Source organism: Alosa alosa, chromosome 14 (genome assembly GCF_017589495.1).
Source record: "Alosa alosa isolate M-15738 ecotype Scorff River chromosome 14, AALO_Geno_1.1, whole genome shotgun sequence".
Taxonomy (NCBI): domain Eukaryota; kingdom Metazoa; phylum Chordata; class Actinopteri; order Clupeiformes; family Clupeidae; genus Alosa; species Alosa alosa.
In genome coordinates, this window is record NC_063202.1 from 29798226 (window position 1) to 29816916 (window position 18691).

Consider the following 18691-nt stretch of genomic DNA (forward strand, 5'->3'; position numbering starts at 1 on the left):
CGAGCAGTGCAGAGGGGGAGATCACAGCCGTGGTGCAGGAGGTGTGGGGGGCTCGACCCGGTCCCCACTCTGACCACTGCACTCCCATCGTGTGTGTTTATGAGTGTCCGTGTTTATTTATGTGTGAAGGTATGCAGAGTATGTCAGAGAGAGAGAGAGAGAGAGAGAGAGAGAGAATGTGTGTGTTTGTAATTTTATGTGTGTGTGTGTGTGTGTGTGTGTGTGTGTGTGTGTGTGTGTGTGTGTGTGTGTGTGTGTGTGTGTGTGTGTGTGTGTATATGTGTGTGTGTGTGTGTGTGTGTGTTTAGTAGGGGTTGTCCCACGTCAGCCCTGACCCTGAACCCTCCCACCCCCTAAGCCATACCTCAGGCTCTAACCCACCGAGTGGAGAGGCTGGACTGTGTGTGCGTGTGTGTTTGTATGTGCATGTGTATGTTTGGCTTTTGCTTCTGCTGGCTAGCTGGCAGGCGGGCAGACTAACCGGCTGACTGACCATGGCGGCTCGTGCAGCTGTCTCTCTGGCCTGCTCCTGCTCCAGTGACTGCCCAGCAATAAAATAGCCATGCAGAGCGTTGTAACCGGCCAAAGGACAGGGCAGGGGTGGGGGCAGGGGACAGGGACGGACAACAATGCCAACTGCCTGCTGCCCGTCATCGCCCAACAACACACACACACACACACACACACACACACACACACAAACACAGGCCCTGGTATGACTTGGTGCGAGCTGAGACCTGTGTAGTCACAGCAGTCCTGCATCAGCGGGCAAGGGCTCCTCTAGTGGTCCGGCCCACGTGTTCTGCGGCTGATATATGGCCTTATCTTTAATAGGTATGAGCCCAGCGTGGAGGCTGGCCCAGCGACAGGCCTGGGCTTTATATAACCGTTACGCCTCACTTTGATCTTGTCTTATGCAGGCCTGTTTATAAATCAGCCATGCAAATATTTATGACTGGGGACAAGGAAAATGGCCAGTCTGGTTTGTATCTGTGCCTTGGCTCTCCCTCCCTACCTCCTTCTCTCTCTTTTCTCTCTCTCTCTCTCCTCCCCCAAGCAAATGTGTCAATGAGGCCACCACAGACGCTGAGCGCGAGGAGAGGCCTGGAGGCCCAGGGCCACATCCATCATGACTGGGGCTGACCGGGGTTATTGTGTGGCCAGAGATCAGGCAGGCCACAGGGGGTGATGAGGGAGGGGGAGGGACCAAGGGTCATCGCATCTCCTCTGTACAGTACATACTCCCCCACAACAGGCGATAACCACACACACAGACACACTCACAAACAAACAAACAAACACACACGCAAACAAACATACAACTTCAGTAAGGATGAAGACCTCATCTGCTGGTCCAGCTGTAAGAGTTGAGGTGAAACTCACATCTGCATGTGTGCTAAAGCACTTAACGTGTGTGTGTGTGTGTGTGTGTGTGTGTGTGTGTGTGTGTGTGTGTGTGTGAACTCCTCACTCATATCAGGGAGGGGGGCAGGGGGGCTCAATAAATGAATAGCGTCTATATTGGATAGGCACAAACACTCTCGCAGAGTCCTGCCTCCTGCTCAGCTTCACCTATGAGGTCCCGGCCGCGGCGCAAACAATGGGCCCCAGCGCAGCTCTGGAGGATCCATAGACTTTAATTGCTCCCCTTAGCCCTGACCTCTGCTCCCGATCGCTCGCTGATACACAGTGTCTCTATTAAGCTGGGAAGTAGGTAAATATTCTTCTAATGACCCGTAGTCCTAACGACACCACTGAAAATGAGGAGGAAAAATCAATCTGTGATTTTTTTACCCTCCTCGATCCTCAGCCGTCTCTCTTTTGTCCTTTACCAACTCTATTAGTTTGTCCGTTTTTATCTGATGTTGGGCTCCAAAAAATGTAGAGGGGGGGGGGGGGGCAATGGAGTGGTCCAGCACATAAACAGACTGTTTTACATCTTGTGAGAGATATAATTGCAGGGGGGAAAGCAGAGTTTTTAATGTTTCGAGAGCAAAGCTGCCCCTCAACGGCAGAATCAACAGATAAATGAGCAGGAAAGAGTAATAGCTTTTCCCTAACATGGAGAAGAACGGCGAGGCAATCTTTAGATCATTTAAAAGATAAAGCTCAGAGCTGAAGCAGAGAGGAGAGAGGGAGAGGGGGAGTGGGAGTGGGAGGGGGTGCTGGTGCTGGTGGTGGTGGTGGGGGTGGGGTTCCAGATCTCTGCGAAAGCTCAAAGAGGGAAGAGCGAGGATGGAGCGTATCTGTGTTAGCCTTCTCATCCAATTCAGTTTGAAAACCCTCTCCCACACTCCAGAGTGATCTACGGCCCTGTCTCCTTCCTCCGGCCTCGCGCCGACTCAGGATGTATGAGAGCAAAAAGTTGTAGTGGGTCTAGAGAATTTGTGTGTGTGTGTGTGTGTGTGTGTGTGTGTGTGTGTGTGTGTGTGAGAGAGAGAGAGAGAGAGTCTGCCGGGAGGAGCTGTGGTGATGGTGGACCAGCTTGTCGATCGATGCAGTGATTGGCAGTTAATGGCTTTTCCTGTTCAGCCTTCGTAACCCCGGCCTGATGGGTGTTGCCTCTGATCACAGATGGCAGATGGCGTTTGATTTGCGTATATCAACCCCCCTGACTTTGCGGAGATGGCTTCATCATGTTTAATGATTTAAAAGTTCAGTGGAGTACTGGGAGTTCACCGCACGCACCAGTATGTAGGAGGAAGTTCAGGTGTTTGCCAAGAAACAGACTTATCTTCCATAAAAACACATACGGCTGCCTCCATTACAGTCTACTGTAGGTTCCCATCTCCCTGCGTCTACTGCCAGAGTAAAATTACCCTGTCTGACAATACTGAGTACAGCCAGGTTGTTCATTCTCAGGGTCCATTTTGCTGGGACCTTCACATTACAGCTACAACTACATAACTATATCCTTTGTCGCCGAGTGAAAATTGGCCACGGGCTATCTCGACCCTTCCCAGTTAAGGAAGAGCTCATAAATAGCCATGAGCGGAAAGGAAATGCGTTCAGCTTGTCTCTGTGCTTTTCCCCCCTTCTTCCATCCATCATAATGCCCTTTTCGTTCAGATGAGCGGAGACGAGGGCAGAAATGATTTGAAATGGAGGAAAATTGAATGATCATCCCAATTTGGACTTAAAGAGAGAAAGCGGAGGGCGGACGCAAGCGAGTGGGGATGTGTGGGATGGAGCAGGCAGCAGGACGCTAACAGCAGGTCCTCCCCCCCGTCACCTTCTCCTCTTCCTCCCACAGAGCCCAGAGGATGTAAGCCGGGGTCTCAGGACGAACAGACGAGATCACAAATAATGTGGCTCTTGCCGGTGTAATCCTCCCCGGGACCCTTTATGCCTTCTGATAGCCCATAAACTGCAGTGATTTTAAAAATGTCATCATTGCACCGTCTCAGATGTTCAAAGATTCCTTTGGCTGCTGCAGATGACAGATCTGATCAGAAAGACGACAGAGTGACATTAGAGTGAAAAGTGGGGGGTGGTGATGGTGGTGTGTGTGTGGGGAGGGGGGGAGAGGCATATTTCTTATTGATGAAAAGGAATGCATGTGATAGATGTGAGTGAGCGCCTTCTCTTTCCAAAGTCCCCCAGACAAGACAAGGAGTTTGGGTGAGAAGGAAAGGATTACAAATGGACACAGACATGAGTCACAAGATCTCCGCTGTCTGAGAGGAAGAGCAAACACTTGCTAGCAATGTGGAGCGAATCATCTCCCAATCGCATTCACAGCAGCTTCCCATAACTCAGCTGTGAAATGATGTCGGTGGTGGTCAGGGAGGGGGCGGCGACGGGGGTAAAACCGCAGGCTGAGACCGACTGGGAAGGCGCTTCAGATGGAGAAGGCCTCAACAAAAGCCCAGCGCTCCCGACAGTGTGTATGGAGATTCGAACCCGGTGGGACCCACCGCGGCAAAATTAATACACACTCGAGCCCCTGCAACATCAACAAATATTTAATAAAGCTGGGCTCATAGAACTCATTAATAAGACGCTCACTCTCTCCTTTCCCAGCTTAATTTAATATAACGATGATTTGAATAATCATTTGCATACCAGATCTCACAATCTATGCCAGAGGTGAAGGGAAAAAAAATGTACAAAATAAATAGAATAAATAAATAAATAATACAATGTGGAAACCGTCTGCAAACCATCTCGTTTATACAGTGGCTAAGACAGTACTTCTGTTTTAAATTAGCTAAACAAGAGGATTCCAAGCCGACGAGTATAAATTAGGGAAATTCCTGAGGAGTGACAAAGATAACTCATTCGAATGGAGAGTGTGTGTGTGTGTGTGTGTGTGTGTGTGTGTGTGTGTGTATGTGTGTGTGTGTGTGTGTGTGTATGTGTGTGAAGCGAGGTTCTAGGGAGCTCTTGAGTTTGAATCATGCAGCGGGGGCCGAACGGGGGCCTGGTGTTGATCGAATGTGGTGACGTTATGAAGGCGGCAGCCGAGGAGCTGACACAGAGAGAGATGGGATGAGTAGCGCTTCTGGATGCAGAGAGCCAGAGATCTGGGGAGGGACCAAAGGGAGGAAGAGACGGAGAGAGAGAGAGAGAGAGAGAGAGAGAGAGAGAGAGAGAGAGAGAGAGGGGGAAGCCCTCACTGAGGACTTCCTCTCCAGTCTGCGTGTCTGATCTCAGCTCAGCCCGGTGAGGAGAGAAGAGGAGAGAGGAGAGAGGAGAGAGCCCAGCGTCTCCGTAAATCACGGGGGCCATTTGAAAAATGCTTCATAAAACACAAATGTGTGAAAGCACTTAAAACAGAACAAAAGCTTTTTTTCTCCCTCTTCTCCCCTCTTTTCTCTCAGCAGCTGTGACTAGTAAAAAAAGGAAAGAAAAAAAGACACCTCGGAGGGGTTGACCTCAAAGTTTGCCACATCAGCGGGTGGGGCCTGGAGTGGGGTTGAACGGTGAGACAAACTGTTGGGACAAGCACCCCCCCTCCTCCAACACACACACACACTCCCCACTCCACCTGCCTTTTACAGTGTTCTCCATTTGAAGTGATAGTTTGGCTCAGGAGAATGTGGGGCCAATAAACTTGGCGTGATGGTGATGGCGTTGCCCTTGAAAAGTTGAGCGCCGCCCGCCTGCTCGCCTGCGTCCCTCAACCTCCCTGCTGTCTCCCTCATCTTCCTAATGAGCTTAAAGTGGAGCACAGGTGGAGGGGACGCAGAGGGAGAGGGAAGATAACACTGGGGCTGGGTGCTGGTGGGGGGTGGATATGCACCATCTAATTGAATCCCTGTATTCTTTCTTTTTTACTCTCTCTCTCTGACTTTGAGCAGGTTTCTTTGATTACCTGCAAGTTTTGTGACCCTTCTCTGCCCTCATACCTCTACCCCTTAAATCAATACCCCCGTCATTTCCATACGGCCTAGTCTCTCTCTCTCTTTCTCTCTCTCTTTCTCAGCCCTGTGCGATTTATTTTCTCTTCATACTGCTCTTTAGAAATGTCCTTTTTCTCAGTTCTATTTTCCGTTTTTTTCATGCTAGAATAAAGGGTATGATGAGAAAACAAGGTGCAAAATGATTTTTTCCAGAGGGCCCCCAATAAAAACCATATGACACCCCAGGCTGAACTGCTTAATTACAAAGGGATGAAATCTCTCGTCTACATCTGGAGAGAACATTGCTCCCATAACACTGATAGATTTACGGCTCCCAGTCCTAACCCTGCACTCCGGTGCACGGCAATTAGGCCAGACATAAGACGCTTGGATGGACGTTCATTGTCAAAAAAAGGGAGGGTGCGCTGCAGTCAAAGCTGACTTTTTTTTTTATTTCTTTCAAGCGTCGTCACGAATGGGACCTGGGCTCTGGGAATCCCCCCAGTTAAGAGTTCAACCCAATCTGCGTCAGCCATGGGCATTTTTAACATGGATGGGCCCTTTTTAAATAGTAACAAACAGTGCCTCTGGGACTCAGTGCCACGTCCTTCAACTACGATATGATGTTCCCCCTCCAACTGCTGGAATGGCAAGATGGATTGCTTATAGGTTTGGAGGAAGTTCCGGTTGTGCTGTGGTTATATAAGCACGCAGGTGTCTGCAGTTGGACACAGTGAGGCGCTGTGCTGGACAGCTCTTTAACCCTTGGGGATTAAAACAGTGAGGTGCACAACCCCATTTTCCTGCAGAATTTATCTCTCCCCAGACCCTCCTTAGCCGACCCCAACCTAAACAGACACACACACACGCAAGTTTCCACCCTTTCATTCCTACCTCTTCCCCTCTCTCCTCTTCCATTCCCTCCCTCCCTCTCTTTCTCTCTCTTCCTCTTTCTGCCTTCCTGTCTCTCTCTCTCTCTCCCTGCTGACTACAGAGCAGAGGAGCGGTAACTTGTCTCTGGCTACACGCAGGACTTTAATCTGGTCACTAAGCCACTGATGTATTAATGCCAGTGAGTCGGTAAGCCATCCCTCATCATCTCTCTCTCTCTTTCTTTCTCTCTCTCTCTCTCTCCCTCTCTCTCCAGTCTTCCCTCTCCTCTCGGCTCCGAAGCCTCCATGATCCAGAAGACGCAGGTTCATCCCCGTCAAAGGAGCGTTTATCTGCCAGCTGGCTGCATTTGGTCTGCAGGCTGACCTGCCCGTAGCCGGCCACGAGGACAGCTCAGGCCTCAGGAGTGGGCAGCGCACCAGCAGAGGGGCTGAGCCAATCAGCCTGCAGTTATCATTTGACTTCACTTTGACTGACAAAATACATGCAAACGCAACACTAAATCATAGAGCGGGCTGATTAAACACACAGCTTATCAGTATCTGGTCTTTTTGAAGATGGGGGCAATCTCCTCGTTATCCAATGCTGAAGGGCAGGGGAGTGCCAAGGGGAGGGGGGCAGATATAAGAATGTGACTGATATGGCTGTAATATCATCTTTACAAGATTGAGGCAGGCACTGCTTCGATAAAACACTGATTAGACGATATAAAAAGAGACCCTCTGGTCAGTCTCGACTCAGGAAGTTGATTCCCGAGCGATGTAATTGCACTTTCAATAATTCTCATCAAGTAAAAAAAATAAAAGACAGGCTTGTCTGACTGCATGCATTGTCACGACCTGAGCAGACACAATGGCCCTGAGAAGCTGTTTGCTAGTGCTTTATGGCCAGTTTCTCTGTTTATCCTTCATAAGGTGTTTCATAAAGCACAGATCAGTTCTGAGGAGTGAATAAATAATTCAGCCAGCAAACAGGAAAACATGTTATCCCGTAGGAAATCAAGAGGATGGAAAGACAAAGGAAAAGAGAGAAACAGAAGACAGAGGAAGAGAGGAAGAGGACAAGAAAGAGAGAGAGAAAAAGAGAGAGGAGGGGTGGAGGAGGACTTGGCTGAGGGTGAATGTTTAGCTTTGCGCGCTGGTTGGATTAAAGCTATTTAACCTTAAGCAGAGCCCTGTGTCGGACCACCCACTGACCTGTTATCCACACTGAGTTTGTTTTGTGTGTGTGACAGCTCCTGATCATGTTTGTTCATTTTGGGAAGATAAGGGTGGAGAGAAATGAAGGGGAGGGGTGAGGATGAGAAGAATGTGGGATTAAAGGAGTCTAGAAGTCTAGTCACACAGAGTGCAACACCAGAGCAAAAGCAGAAAAGCTACAACAGAAGGAGCTAATGCTAACAATCTATGCATATCCATGCATTATGCTAGCAGGAGTAAACGGTATGAATGGTATGTATGCATAAAGAGTGTGGGTCCATACTGCAGTGGACTTCATGAGAGGCTGTTTTAATGAACCCTACAGTAATCTTCCACCAGGCCTGATTGTAGACAATCCTACTGAATGCCAGCACACACACACCCATCCCATCCCTATGCCCATCACTGCAGAGGCTCCTCTTCTTCTTCCAGGCACCCTGAGGGGTCTGAGTGGCTCTGTCCCCAGCAGTCACTTCACCAGCCCTTCAGTTCTGCTGATCAGGCAGCAAATAATAGGATCAAGGGCTTCCACGCACACAGGCAGGGGCAGGCTAGGCCACCCCACTGGGGCTGCCCACCGTGAGGAGGGGAGGGAGAGCGCCACAGCCAGTAAGACAATAACATCTGCACCTCCGGTAGATAGATGGATAGAGAGAGAGGGGAAGAGGAAGAGAGAAAGAGAGAGAGAGAGATTAGAGAGAGGGAGGGAGGGAGTGGTTTGAAATCGGGCTCACCACCCCTCCTCTCTTTGCTTGACTTTCACAGCCCTGGCAAACAGATGACGAAAAAACTTTTGGTCTACACAGAGTGCCTGTCTGAGCTAGCCTAGCTAACAGACAGACAGACAGACAGACACACACACACACACACACACACACACACACACACACACACACATACACACACCCACACACTCGTCAGCAGCAGCAGTGCAGCAGCTGGGCTACGGGTCAGCGACTGGCCTTTTCCGACGTGGGAGCCGGAGGAGTTGTGAAATTCCAGCTAACTGCCAGTGATGGAGCCTTGAACCCTCCTCTGCTGGAGGAAAAAAAGACGCAGCCCGTCCCGCCTTCCTGAGCTCGCCATAGCCAATCAGCTGCCTTGGCATGTACCATTCCCCGCCTCCTCACGTTTTAGACTGACAGATTTCTGTGTTTAGTCTCGGCAGACGAGAGTTCACCTCTCCTCCAGGCGCACTACCAAGGGTAAGGTTCAGAGGAGAGGGGCTGTGTGTGTGTGTGTGTGTGTGTGTGTGTGTGTGTGTGTGTGTGTGTGTGTGGTGTTGGGGGCGGCTGTGGATCAACTCTGCTGTTGACTGAGCAGGTCTCACACACAGACCTCCAACACTTCCCTTCTCTCCCCCTCTGAGAGCAGGCCCGGCCTGCTACTCACCGTACGCTATGCACATTTACATAGCGGCCGCTAACAGACAGCACTGGAATTAGCGCTCAGAGAAATATTTCATCTGCGGTGGTGCATATAGGACTTGTTATTCCTGGCATGGGAGAGTGGCAGGCTTTCACTTTGACTGTATATGTGTGTGTGTGTCTGTGTGTGTGTGTGTGTGTGTGTGTGTGTGTGTGTGTGTGTGTGTGTGTGTGTGTGTGTGTGTGTGTGTGTGGTTAGGAGAAAGAGTGTGTGTGTGTGTGTGGTGGGGTGAGTGAGTGAGTGTGTTGAGGAGAGTATGTGTATGTCTGTGTGTGTGTGTGTGTGTGTGTGTGTGTGTGTGTGTGTGTGTGTGTGTGTGTGTGTGTGCGGTTAGGAGAAAGAGTGTGTGTGTGTGTGTGGTGGGGTGAGTGAGTGAGTGTGTTGAGGAGAGTATGTGTATGTGTGTGTTTATGTGTGTGTGTGTGCAGTGAGGTAAGTAAGTGAGTGTGTGTGTGTGTGTGTGCGTGTGTGTGTGTGTGTGTGTGTGTGTGTGTGTGTGTGTTGGGAGGTGGTGGTAGTGAAGATGAGGATGGAGGTAAGGGCCGGGTGGGGGTGGGGGCGTCTGGGTGGCAGCGCCCGGTGAATGGAGTGCGAGCGAGGGCTTTATTAGCGCGGTGCTACCAGTAAATCAGAGCGCTGCTCTTCCAGGAACCGCGGCAACCTTTTTTCCCCACTGAGCACTATTACTGAACAATCACAGGCAGGCCATGATAATTAGCAGAGTATCTCTGTCTAAACGAGCGTCTCTCCCTCTTCTCTCTCTCTCCCTCTTCTCTCTCTCTCTCTCCCTCTCCTTCTCTCTCTCCCTCTCTCTCAGACCTGCCGCCCACCCCCTCCTGTGGTTCATGTCTGTCTGGCGGACGAGTCAGAGAGAGGAGTATGGGTGTGGCGCTGGCTCTCTGGGAGCCCCGGCACTAGCCTGAGGTCAGCCCATTCCCATCCACAGATGAAAGATGTTGCCACCAGACGGAACCAAGCAGCACTCAAACACTCCCCCGTGACTTTAACTCCAAATTAATCCCCGCACTTTCATTCAGGCAATAAAAAGCCAAAACAATCTTACCCGGATCAAACGCAGAAAACCACTATTTATGTGTTCTTATGGTTTTTGGCTCCCCTGCTGACTAGAGCCCGGAGAATTTGGAGGATCAATCATAATAGTCATTAATGGTGAAGGTCATTCCATCCAAATTTTTTAGTGTCTCTAAACGGCCTGCCTGTGGAGTGCAGGCAGATAATTGAAATGCACCTTAATGTGTTTTCGGTACAAGAGCACATGATAATCCCCTGTGCTCATATCAATCTACCTCTTGCACCCCCCACTGTCTTTCTGTCTTTCATTGTTCCTTATGAAGTGAGTGTTCACAGGTTTCCAGTTAAATTTGCACTGGGGCAAGGCCAGGGGAAAGCACGACTAGCCTGAAACCAGACAGCCTTTGTTGGTGTGGGACTGTACGTTACTGTAAGTTCTGTCAGAGTTAGCATAGCTATGAGTTGTGAACATGTGATCTGGAGGCCTGTTTTCTGAACAGAGTATTAGTTACGTTTCCATGTGTGTGTGTGTGCCTTGTGTCAATGTGACAGCAAGTCTGTTCTGTATGTGTGTGAGTGTGTGTGTGTGTGTGTGTGTGTTTAATAGAGCGAGTCTGGGCCACAAAAAGGAGGGGTAATGTGCGTATATGTGTGCATGTGTCTGTATGTGTGTGTGTATGTGTGTGTGTGTGTGTGTGTGTGTGTGTGTGTGTGTGTGTGTGTGTGTATGTGTGTGTGTGTGTGTGTGTGTGTGTGTGTGTGTGTGTGTGTGCATGTGTGTGTGTGTGTGCATGTGTGTACATGTGTGTGTGTGTGTGAGAGAGAGAAAGGGTTCTTGGGTAAAGATTCCCCATGTGATAGTGACGGCACTTTCTTCCTCTCTTTCCACAGCCAAACGGCATCTGGAGTGGATTTTGTGTGAGCAGACACCGAGGAACATGATTACATTCAGTTAACTGTGCTCTAAACTGATTATGCATGTGCCAAGCTAATGGACTACATTTGCAAGAGGAAAAATAACATCCAATCAATCTCAATTACCGCAGATCGCACCGGCCCCCGAGACAAGGAAGGTAGCCAGCTAACCCCCCGAAAAGCTCCTCCTCTTTCCCTGAAAGTCCTGCCTGGAAGCCCCGGCCAGGCCCAGCCTCCTCCCATCCTGTCTGGAGGAGAGCAGGCAGGCAGGCAGGCAGCCTGGAGTCCAGGGCTCCTCACACACTCACTCTTAGGTTCTCTTAGTCTCAGATTCAGCTTTGTCCAGCCAGCTTCCCACGGTCCCTAGTAGATCGCTACATAATGCCATGGCTCTGGCGCTCGACACCGCAAGCACAGGCCTCAGAGTAAACAAGGAGGCTGCGTTGAGTGTGTGTGTCTGTGTGTGTGTGTGTGTGTGTGTGTGTGTGTGTGTGTGTGTGGGGGAAACATTCAGTTTCATGGAGAGCAGATGGGAGTATAGATGGGGGCACTTGACTTGGAAAGCCATGACCGAGGCATGACACTACATCGTCTCAAGGGCTCCAAGCTCCATGTGTGTCGCTGCCGCTGGAGAGAAGCAAAGCTTTCCGGAAAGAACTCTGGGACGACCTGTATATTGTTGTGAGGGCCATCTGTTTGTGCTTAAAGGAAGGGAAGGGGTGGGTGGCGGTGGTGGTGGTGGTGGTAGTGGGTGACCATCATGACATCATAAGTGCCACTATAAAGCTGCCAGCCCGAGGGACCATGCGGAGGGCAGGCAGGGAGGGAGGGGGAAAAAAGCGGCAAGGTGAAAGTTCACGAGCGAGGTGAGAGACTGCCGGGCGGGCGTGGCGTAGCTGAAAACCAGTGTGGGTCTGTCCTTGCCTAACAGGAGCAAGGGCCCGGGAGAGGCTGCATCACCCCCGCTGCGCGGTGGTCTGTGCGGTCAGGACGACTCACTCGAGCTTTCCATGGGCTTTCGGAACATTCCAATATGTTGGGTGGTGGGGGGGAAGGGGATATTTTTAGAAAGCCCTAATATGGGCCGCATACCACAGACTCTCAAATTATCCTATCCAGCTTAGCCCTCAGTTTAAACCTTCCTTTTTAATTCCAGTAATTACAGGCTCCAATTTATACGGAGCCTTGCACACAAAGGGCCTGTTTAATGCAAACCAGTTTGATTTGGGTGAAGTGTCCCAAGGATCTCCCACATCTTACGGCCTGTTTATGCTGACTTGATGATTTATTTTCTCCCCAAAAAGAGGTTAAAAATGCTGCGCCTCGCATCAGATTTCCTCCTTGGGAGGAATAAATGAACACCATTTTCCCTCTCTCTCTCTCTCTCTCTCTCTCTCTCTCTCCCTCGTTTAGCTTCTTGCTGCTTACCAATCTGCCACATCATACTCGTAGGCCACCGTGGGTTTTTTGTCTGTCAGTTTTGCCGCCAGGACCATAAATCCGGGGGGTGTCAGCGCATCCGTGTCGTCGGCGAAGTCGGGAGCCCAAAGACAGCGATGCGGCCTCGGCACCATGTACTTATCATCCACCAATCACACCAGGAGGCCATAAAAAGGGAGCAATAACTCTTGTCAAGTTGAGAACATCTTAGTTAGTCAGTGACACTCTCACTCTGAAGGGCTCCAAAAGCCGCTCCTGATGTTGCAGTGCGGCAGTGGGGTGAAGGTTCGGGTCATGCTTGGACATCCACTCGCGTGCTCCCTCTCCAGCGTCCTCCTGGGATCCCCAGGGCCCTGTGAGCACTGAGCAGCCATCTTAAGCAGCTTAAGTCTTAAAAAATGATCGCGCTAGGATGTGTTGAACATTTTTAAGCCTCCGTCGACTGCTCGGTATTAAACGTGACACAAAGAGCTGTCTCTCTTCCATTTCCCCACGCCTGGCATGACAGCCCACCAAGCTCACCGAGCGTTTTTAAACCCTCACACACTGCACTAGCAGAGGACGTGGCGGCGCTAGAGTTAGCACCTGTGTGGTGCTTCTGGGCTTGTGAGAGCATGTTCTGGAGCTCTGCTAGCTCAGTGTTAGCCATGCCCAGTGAGAGTGAGAGCTGCCCAGGACGAAGTGAGGCCCCATCAGTGCCTTGCTGCCTCCCGGCCTCCAGATCCTCGCCTCGTACAGATTGTGTTACATATTTGAATCATTGTGGTATTTGTAAATACCCCAGCGACGTGTCTGGGCATGTGCAGAGGAGGCCCTGCCAGTTCAACTCTCTGACAGCCTCCCCAGCTCCCTGACTGCACGTGTTAGCTCAAGAGGCCCCCTTCTCGACCATCAGAGTGGACTTACTCAGGAGCACTCTCTCTCTCTCTCTCTCGTTCTCTCGCTCTCTTGCCGATCCCTACGGCCAACTCCACCCTCACCCCACCCCCACCACCTTTTCCCCATCCCGCTTTAATGGGCAACATGGGAGAGCGGTCACACCTTTCCCTTTAATGGAGTGTTGAAAAACGATTTTGCTCCGTTACCGTTATGTTCTCCCGGCGTAAAGGCCTTGCGGACAGGAAGCATTGCCGTAAAAACATCAGCAGGGCGGAGGAACCATTCATAAAACCAGCAAACTCTCAATCCCTGACAGGGGGAGAAAGACAGGCTTCTGGACATGGCGTCCATTTTAGCAGCACTTCCCTAATGTAATTAAAAATACAATAATGACGGCCTTTTTCCCAGCCTGCCCTTTAACGCAATGTTTACCGAGCCGAGTTGCTCTGCAAAGGAGGTGGGCCAGAAGAAGGGGATGAAGAACAAAAAAAAAAAAAAGAGGGATGGGATGGGAGGGGGTAACAGAGCAGGCTCTTGTAAATGTTCCTTAAATAAAACTCGATAACATATAATGTTTGTTTTTGCTCATTTACTTTCCAAGAGTCTAACACTTGAAAATGGAGTGGAGTCATTGTGTAAATAATGGTCCAGTCTGTGCAAAGAGAGAAGAGGGTGCATGGATATGTAGTGAGAGAGAGAAAGAGATAGAGAGAAGAGAGAGAGAGACAGAGAGAGAGAGATACACGACATGAGGAAAAAAGAATGAAGGAGAGAGAGTGAGGGAGAGTGAATGTCCCAGTGTGCAGCTATGCCAGTTTGGGTTAAACACAGCGCTAGCGAGGCCTCCGACACACAGGATGGTTGCCTAAGTGGAATCAGGCCGGCACGATTTATGGCCATTTGTTGGGAGAGTGTTCATCCATTGGCTATTATGGAATGATTAGGGGAGAAGGTGAAGCTCCAAGTCCGGCGAAAATCAATACGACTGTCAAGAGCGATTCTGCCCGCGCCGCTCAGAGGAGTATTAGCACCAAACCCTCTGTCTCTTCACACTCCTTTATCCTTCAGCCAGCCGGACGCTCCAGCCTTTAGCCCCCGCTCACCCCTTCTCATCCCATCTCAACCCCTTCGCATGTCCTACCGGCCTGCCAGCTTCTCCCTGGGCTACATGTGTGCGTGCGTGTGTGTGTGTGTGTGTGTGTGTGTGTGTGTGTGTGTGTGTGTGTGTGTGTGTGTGTGTGTGTGTGTGTGTGTGTGTTACAGGGTTATGCAATAACGCCATCATTCAGGGCTGAAGGTGGAGCATATGGATGAGAAGGGAATCTGAAATGAGTGTGTGTGTGTGTGTGTGTGTGTGTGTGAGTGTGTGTGTGTGTGTGTGTGTCTGTGTGTGGCGTCGGTTTGTGTGTGCTTGTGTGTGCATCAGCGGATGTTTGGTATGCAGACATTACAGGAAATGTTTTGCTATATGTCAATATGCTGCATGGATATACATAGCTTGTGCTATTTTAAATCTAGAGTGCTTCTTTGAAAAAGAGCTGTGTGTTTTTAAAAAGAAAAATGAATGCTAACGAAGGAGAAGGAGAAGGAGGAGGAGGAGGAGAAGGAGGAGGAGAAGGTTAGTGATAGGCTGCAGTGTGTGTGATTTGTGTGCTGTTTTAGGACGTGATGACTGGTTGTTTGGCTGGCGCATAATGGAGCGCTGTCTGGGCCACTCCATTCAAGTGTGCACTTCCACGTGTGAGACAGCACTGTGCAGATGCCCAGGACAGAGAGTCGAGGAGAGCAAGGAGAACAGGAAGACTTTAAAGTGTGTGAAAGGTAGAGTGGAGGAAGCAGAGGAGAGATTCAGGAAGGTGGGGAAAGTAGAGGCTGAGAAGTCCGATGGAAAGATAGAAGTGGAAGATAGAGAGAGAACGAAGGAGAGAGTGGAACCACTGGAAGAGGAGAGGTGGAGGTAGAGGTTGAGTAACAGAAGCGTGCGTGCTGGTTCTGGAGAGCCCCTTACCTTGTAGAGCTTCAGGCTGGCCTCGTGGCGCGAGTTGACCGTGTGCATGCGCAGCTTCTCCAGGCTGTTGGTGTAGTAGTCGCAGGCGTTGCACTTGAGGTGCACGGGGTTGCCGATGGCGACACACTTGAGGCGCCACTCGTTGCCCTTGCCGCCCTCCTTGATGTGGGCCACCAGCTGGTACTTCTGCACGTGCTTGTCGGTCTTGCAGTGCAGCTGGAAGTTGGCCTTGAGCTGCGTGGTGTAGTGGCAGAGCTTGCACTGGTGCGAGTCGCCCAGCACGGCGCGCCACTCCTCCTCGGGCAGGCTGCGCTCGGCGCTCATGTGCAGGCCCAGCACGTCCAGGTTGTCGGTGGTGAAGCGGTTGCACACGGCGCACTGGAAGAGCTTGAGCGACGGGTCGCTGGTCTGCGACAGGCTCTCGCCCAGCGTCATCAGCTCCTCGGACACCAGCTGACCGCTGCCCAGGCGCATGTCCATCGGGAGGTCTCCGCCTACTACGCACACACACACACACACACACACACACACACACCAATTGAAAAAAGTCCCCCCAAACACACACACACACACACAAACACACACACACACACACACACACACACACACACACAAACACAAAACATGATATGCATTAGTTTTTTATGTCATTCTGTTTCCCATCTCCATGTAATGTAATGTTTCAGTTACCACTGCCAGTACAGACGTATTATTAATGCACTGTGTCTGTATGTTATTTGATGTTTTTGGATGGCCAGAGTTCTTGGTAGAGTTTAGTCTCAAAGGGCTCTCGTCTGTAGTCTGAAAACACTCGGGGAATGCTCAAAGGTGTATGGTTAACCTTTTAACAAAGAGCGCTGTTTGTCTGCGCCGTCAAACTGGATTTGCTTTCCAGCACCAACAGCCCTCCGTGTATAATGTGCATGTGTGTATTTATGTTCCTAATTTTATTAAATCAAGATTATCCTTCCCTCCTTTCGAGCGGAGGGAGAGCCTGGACACTCTTGCGGGGAGCGGAGCCTTGTCGGGCCAGGGGTATGGATTTACACGTACGCACTGTTTGGACTGCCGCACTTTCACAGCCCGGCACTAAATCAACTCCAGAGGCCGTGAGCTCCACAGAGAAAGAAAGTTATTCTATCATTACAGGAGAACTAAAGGGGTCCCGAGCACACATTACTGTAAATCAAATCCAGCGCCCTCGTTCATGGAATTGTAACACTCTCTCGCACGCACGAAAAAACGAACAAACTTCACCTCTGTGTTTGGATTTCTGTGCCGCTTTCACTCAAGATCGTAGCTAAATCGATATGGACCCTCTCACACACCTCTCCTCACCACCCCGCACCCCACCTCACACCACCTCACACCACCTCACCTCCAGATTAATCCTGGTCTGTGTCGCTCACACGTCTGAGAGTGGTGGAGGGAGATGACAATGGAAAAAAGGGCATAGGAAAGCAAACGCCGAATGATCCGATGACAGAGTGGTGTGTAGTGTGTGCCGTCAGAGAGGAGAGAGGGGTGGGGAAGGAGAGGAGTGGAGGGAAAAGAAGAGGGGGAAAGAGGAAAAGAGAGAGAAGAGAAAAAAAGGCAGCAGGAGAAGCCTGGGAGTTTTTGCCTTTGCTCACTGATCTTTAATCTATCACTGCCCAGACTGCGCACCAGCTGACCCTGCCTGGCTTCACACTAAATTAATTCCAGCAGCTCCCCTTTATTTATTGCTGCAGTATGCAGCCTGCACTCGGACTTTTCTCCATTACCTGAGTCTTCATAGCGAGGAGAGGGAGACCTCTGAGAAGCCCCCTGAAATCAGTCACAGATCTACCTCCAACACCAACCCCTCTTTCTCTCTTTCTCTCTCCCTCGCTCTCTCTCTCTCTCTCTCCCTCACTCTCTCTCCCCTCTTCCTTATCTACCATCTTTCTCTCTGCTCATTTTCTGTCTCCGTCTCCTATATGAGGCTCTCACGCTCTCCTTCTCTGTGGGCTTATTGACTAGCACAGCTGTTTGCCTTCTCCTCCGTAATCTATATGGTTGAGTGCAGATGTTTTTGCGTCAGGGTCTATACTCTTAACATGCCTTAAGCACATATGGGCCGTATAATAATATATCTATTGTAGGATGTTTTTTTGTCTCTCTCAATGCTGAAGCGAATGGGTGCTATCTGAAAAAGAGTCTCTGTTTATAGCAGAAGAGGCATGTAGAAATTCAATATTTCATTATATATTATGTAAGACCTGCTTCCTTTAAAGGTCTTTACAGCTTTCTAAGCATTACCCAAAATGGTGCATCAGAATAGTATAAAGCTTCTCTCTCTCTCTCTCGCTCTCTTTCTTTCTCTCTGTTTCTGTTCCAGTGAGGATTACAATAAGAGTGAGATCATGAATTGATCACCTCATCCTCTCTACCCCCTCTCTCTCTCCCCTCTCTCTCTCTCTCTTTTAACACAGAGCAGGTTCAACAGTAAAAGAGAAGCACTGAGCAGAAACACACTGTTTGTCCAGCATCTGTGTGTGTGTGACCTCAGTGTCTGACAGAGATTTCCTGTATGTGCGTGTCAAGTGTTTGTGTGTGTGTGTGACACCACAGCCGTTTGGGAGTTCAGACTAATGCCCCGTCATTGGCTCCCTGTAACATGCTTATTAAACATTCCCTCACAGGAAAATGAACCAGATGGCAAGAACAGGATAAAGAAAAAAAAAGTGAATTAGTCACGGCAATCAATTCTTGTTCACGTCTTTGAACTGGCGACAGTCAGAAACAAGTCTGTGCAAAACTGTGGGGTTGTAGCTGGCACAGCAAACCGTCAGCCACACTGCTGAATTACCCCCAGCCTGGCTTTTTCCACCCGCCTTATTTTTGAACGAGATAAAGTTTATAGCCGCAATTACAAACAAGTTTATGCAATTACAAACTTTGCCTGTTCCTACAGAGAGAGAGAGAGAGAGAGAGAGAGAGAGAAAGAGAGAAAGAGAAGAAGAGAGAGAGAGAGAGAGAGAGAGAGAGAGAGAGAGAGAGAGAGAGAGGGAAAAGGAGGGAACTCCGGTCACGGAGTTCGACTGCAGTTTGTGGATAATGACATGAAAACACTGATGTGCCTTTGGGAGCCTGTAGGACAGGAGCGTGCGGATCTCCCCCACCCCCCACCCCCTCAGACAGGGCCTGCTCACCGCTCGCCGCTCGCTGCCTGCTCACACAGGCTTTTGTGAGCGTTGGGGGGAAAACAAAGGTATCAGAATAGGGGGGAATTTCCCCAGCCAGGCTGACCCAGATAGAGTGACACACAGTGGACGCGTAAACTAAACTACGGCTCGAGTGTTGCGGAGGAATGTGCCTCTGAGTGTATCTGTTCACGGATCTAAGCATTTGTGCACGCTTGTGTGTGTGTGTGAGTGTGTGTGAGAGAGAGAGAGTGTGTGTGTGTGTGTGTGTGAGGGAGAAAGAGAGCATGTGGTGTGTAGGAGTCAAGGGCAGGCAGAGAAATAGTATCCACTCCATGCACACTTGAATGCAGTAAAGCCCTCTTCTCATCAATCTAATGTATGTGCTCC

At 50.1% G+C, this 18691-nt stretch overlaps 1 protein-coding gene across 1 annotated transcript in view; it reads right to left on the reverse strand.

Moving 5' to 3' along the window:
- Nucleotides 1-18691, reverse strand: part of zfhx3b (zinc finger homeobox 3b) — a 260599-nt gene that overhangs the window by 85306 nt on the left and 156602 nt on the right. The window contains 1 exon segment of the mRNA XM_048263350.1: nt 15138-15634. Coding sequence (XP_048119307.1) covers nt 15138-15634 — 497 coding nt within the window.